The following is a 4,640-nucleotide window of genomic DNA, read 5'->3' as shown; positions in this document are numbered from 1 at the left end:
CATGTCGCTGAACAATAAAACCTAGCGATACTTACTAAATTAAAACAGTAAAGCATTCCAATACATTTCCCCCTTTTTTTTGGACAGTATGGGCTCCATTTTCGTCACCGCTAAACCCCTTATCCCTAAACTTCTTTGCCTTTTTTTTCTTTTCTTTTTTTCACTATTTTGCTAAACATTATTGAATAGTTAAAATGGCCAGTCTACAAGCTCACAACGTGTCAATGTAGATTGGCTAGTTGAACTATTCAAAAATGTTTTTTACAATAGTAAAAAGGCAAAGAAGTTTAGGGATAAGGGGTTTAGCGGTGACAAAATTGGAGCCCTAAATGTACTTATGTACATATACTGTATTCTTCTGTACTTTTTAAACAAGCTGCATAACCTACTCTCAAGAAATGAAGACTTGGTAAAACTGTATATTCTGTGTTCCTCAACACAGAATATAGCAGCCTTTGCACTGTATAATGCCTGCCTATCAGCAGCAAGTAACCCTGCCTAAAGGCTTTCTCTGTTTTAAAATACTGTTTGAATAAAGGGCCTTGGCCCGTTTGGCTTATCATTCCTCCCAAAGCGCTTTCCAGATAAACCATATGTACACTTTAGAAGAACGCTTGCTTCAGAGTCGACATGACACACTCGACACATTTTTTGAGTTGGGGCCAACTTAAAACAAATGGTCTGGTTTAGAAGTGAAGCCTGGAGAAGCAAAAGCAATGGTTGCACTGCTATGAACTACTACACTTTCCAGTAGATAAAAAAAAAAAAGGGAAAATGTTTTGGAAGTAACCAAGGTCTGAAAACTTGCCGGAGGATAATGCTTGTTTTCGCTGCATCAGTCATTCATGTTGTTATTGCATATTGCATTTTTTGCTACAGTTGTAAACTTCCTCTATTCTATCCTATACCCTACCCCCCCCCCCCCCCCTCTCTCACTGTAAATACCCCCCTTCCCCCCGTTGGGTTTTAGTCGTGTTGTAATTCTGTAATGCCAGCCAGGTTTGCTAAGGATTGAGGAATCAATAAATGAGTTGTAAAAGATGGCTCCTTTGTCCCTTGTCGGGAAAAAAGACATGTATTAATGAGCTGATGAAATATTCTGCTGTTGGCTTAGTAAAATGACAGCCCAGAGGATTTCTTAGTTCTGCCCACCAGAGGGCATTGTATTGCAGTATATATATATATATATATTTTTTTTTTACTATTTTCCACCCATACAGCCTTGTTTGACCATGTATGGTTTGGTTCTCCTGAAGTACTCCAGTTACTACAATCATGCAGAGAATAGTCCTTCCTGATAACATGAATCAATTACGGCATTTTGTTTTGTTGTTTACAGTAAAAGTTGGCCTTCCGGCTTTCGCGAGGTTCGAGATAAACACAACAGCCAGCTGTAATAATGCATTGAATTTAATAAAGGTTTTTTGGGGGAGGTAAAAGTCCATTACACATGGCTATATGGGGGCTTCTCAACACGTATACACACATATACATTCATGAAGAGTTCGCACTGGAAAAAAGAAACATTAATAGCTACACAATAATCATTGAAAATACAATACTGTACAGAGCTACACGACATGCACTGTTCAAATTTGCAAAAGGAAGGGCAGCTTACAAGTAGGACTTAGGACAGTATAATGTGAAAATAAGACATGTACGTTTCGGTAAATAAAATATACATTTGTCATTGGTAAGTGCTTGTAAACAAGTAAGGCATTATATTACACGGTTTGGATGACAGCACTCTGTTGACACCCTGGTGTTAAGTTGCACTGTTGAGATTGTCCTTTTTTCTTTTCTTTTTTTTTTACATGCAGGCATAAGGCTATTGTATTCCACTGGTTAGCTGAGTTGCTATACATGGTCCGCAAAATTAGCCTTGTTTGCTGCATAACAATGCTTTTGTAGCCCAACTTTTCATTAAACAATGGGCTATATATAGCCTATAGATCTGCTGTCACTTTGACCTGTGATGCCCCAGTACATTCAGGCTATCATCATGGCCTTATCCTTTTTTTACATAATTAATGCAAATAGGTGTTTTTCAGTCAGTCATGGCTTTTTATACCTGGACGTTGCATTGACAAAGGCCCTACACTGATCCTCTGATATATTCAGAGACAATGGACTGTCTATGCCTTTTTTACACTGTCCCAACTGATCACAGGCATTTATCCTCACAGAATGAGAACCCCACCTATAGCTTTACAAACTGTTAAAGAGAGATCCATACAGAATACAAAGTGGTGGATATCAGGCTTAAACATGCCTCTCATTCATTGCCTCTCTCTTTCTCTCTCTCTCTCTCTCTCTCTGTCTCTCTCTCTCTCTCTCTCTCTCTCTCTCTCTCTCTCTCAATATGCCTGGACTTGGTTCGGGAGGAGCTGACAGCCATTGCTGACATGGTTCATCACCTTCTGCTTCAGCTGGGCCACTTGCTCCCGGAGCACGCTGGCCGTGGACGCCAGCTCCGTGTTCTGCGTCTTCAGGCCCTTGACCTTGTCCTCCAGGCGAGAGATCCGCTCCAGTTTCCTCTTGCGGCACTTGGACGCCGCTATTCGGTTGCGCAGCTTTTTCCTCTCCGCCTTGATGCGCTCCTGGTTGTCCATGTCTATGGGCGACAGCGGCGGGCTGTCGCTGCCGAAGCCGATCTGCATGTCGGGCACCGTCTGCGGCTCGTCCTTCAGCCCCGCGTGGTGGTGAGACTGCTGCTGGAGTCGTGACAGCACCGCCGCAGCGGCCGCCTGTTGCTGCGCGTTGAGCAAGTGAGATGGCGGCGGCGGGAACGGAATGGTGTCCGTGGAGTAGTTCACCGTGGTGCCCAGGGGGCTGGCCGCGGCGCCGTAGCCGTTCAGAGTCGTGTACACGGGGAGATCGGACGCCTGGAGCCCGCCGCCGGCGTTGTTGTTGTTGTTGTTGGAGGAGACCGACGAGTTGTTGTTGGGTCCTCCGCCGATGAGATCCAGCCTGTCGCCGGCCGTCGAGACGCACGACGCCGCCTCGCTCAGCTGGTTCTGCTTGTGCAGGTCCTCCAGCGCCTTGACGAAGCCCTCGGCGAACTCCTGCTCGTCGCTGGCGGACTTCGGGTAGAGGAACTGCGACGTCGGCGTGGTGGTCACCATGCCGTTGGACTGGATGATCAGGCGCTCGAGGTCCGGCGAAGCCAGCTTCAGGAGTCCCAAGTCCGGGGAGTTCAGGATGCCATGATGGTGGTGGTGATGATCCGTGGCGTTGTTGTTGTTCGACTTGTCCAGGTTCAGATTGATTTCCTTCTTCATCATGCTGGTCTGGGAATGGGAATAGATGCCGTAGATCCTGTTGTCGTCGAGCGCGGTGCCTGGGTAGAGGGTTGTTTCCATTCTATCCCCCTCGCATGAGGGAATGTTGAGCGTTACGCATGAACAACGAGAAGTCAACAGGAAAATCCAAGCAGGGAAAGAAAAAGATATAACCAGCCCGCGATCCGATCCTTTATTTCTTCACGTGACCCGCAACGTCTTCCCTTTATTTTCACTTTTGTTTCAGTGTTCTAATTCTATCGACTGACTTCACGAGTCTATATTCTCAGATTGCCGATCAGGATCTGTCTTTCCTGCGCACACACACACACACACACACACACACACCCCGACAAGCGCTCGCCTTTCCCCCCGATGGCACGACTGCTATGCGCGCACACACACACCCAACCCTCCGCTCGCTTTCTATCCCTAAAAATTCCATTATGTCACTTCAGAGCGCTGAGATTGGCCCAAAATGACGTTTGTTTCCGGTTTCGTTTAAATAGGGGGCAGAGCCCGGTCCCTGTTGCCATGGAGACTCTAGGTAAACTACAAACAGTGCAGTGCATTGTGGTTTGATGTCATAGCATAAAAAAGACCCAGGGTCGCTAAAAGAGAGCAGAGATCTGGGCGGGGAAGGTTTATAAAGTAAAGGAGGCGAAGGCTAAAAGGAGGGAAGAAGAATAGAAGAACACAGGCCTACAGCATTATTTCTTCATCTAACAGACAAGGCCCGGCCTTTTAAGAGGAACTTTTTTACAAAGTTCTCACGCCATCTTGAAAGTGATCAGAATGAATATTTAGAGGTACACAGATGAGTTAACTTGAATAGAGAATATAATTAAACTGTACTTTTAGCTTAAGTTGATAGCTTCATAAAGCTATAATAGAATGAACGTGTACTATATGTCTATAGCTTAACTTGGTTAAGGTATAGAATAGAATAGAATTGTAACGTGACAGCTTCATAAGGGAATAACTCTCTGTAATCAAAAGTATAGGCTATTGAATATGTAATAACAATACTACATCTGGACAATAAACCCAGACTCTAGAAATTATCAAGAGCCTATCGAATAGAATCCTAACATTTGTTGATAATGTGGGGATTTGTTATAAGTGGTAAAAAAAAAAAAAAGCTTAGGCAGAACCTATTCCCACTATAATCTATTTAATGTACCATTTATCTTATCAGTGGGCATGGAAACAAACATGACATCTCTTGATACACTTCAGCTTGTCAAGGCACATTCTGAGCCGTGTTCAGCCATCCCTGGTATGCACAACACCACTGAATGAAAACATTCAGCCTTCATAAAGGAGTCAAGGAGAAGTGAAAAGTGAACTGGGTCAGTA

At 44.5% G+C, this 4,640-nt stretch overlaps 1 protein-coding gene across 1 annotated transcript; it reads right to left on the bottom strand.

Annotated features, from left to right (window-relative positions):
* Positions 1-1,394: 1,394 nt before the first annotated feature.
* Positions 1,395-3,795, bottom strand: jund (JunD proto-oncogene, AP-1 transcription factor subunit). The gene has a single exon (XM_083781204.1). It carries the CDS (start codon positions 3,360-3,362, stop codon positions 2,358-2,360), a length of 1,005 nt encoding a protein of 334 aa, XP_083637330.1. The 5' UTR covers positions 3,363-3,795; the 3' UTR covers positions 1,395-2,357.
* Positions 3,796-4,640: the final 845 nt, after the last annotated feature.

This window comes from Protomyctophum parallelum, assembly GCF_964188405.1.
Source record: "Protomyctophum parallelum genome assembly, chromosome: 14".
In the NCBI taxonomy this organism is placed as follows: Eukaryota; Metazoa; Chordata; class Actinopteri; order Myctophiformes; family Myctophidae; genus Protomyctophum; species Protomyctophum parallelum.
Note: the sequence above shows the minus strand (reverse complement) of the source record. Positions and strands in the feature narration are given on the sequence as shown.

Bases quoted from the DNA above. Each gene is read 5' to 3' on its own strand.
- jund (XM_083781204.1), bottom strand. From the start codon at position 3,362: ATGGAAACAACCCTCTACCCAGGCACCGCGCTCGACGACAACAGGATC.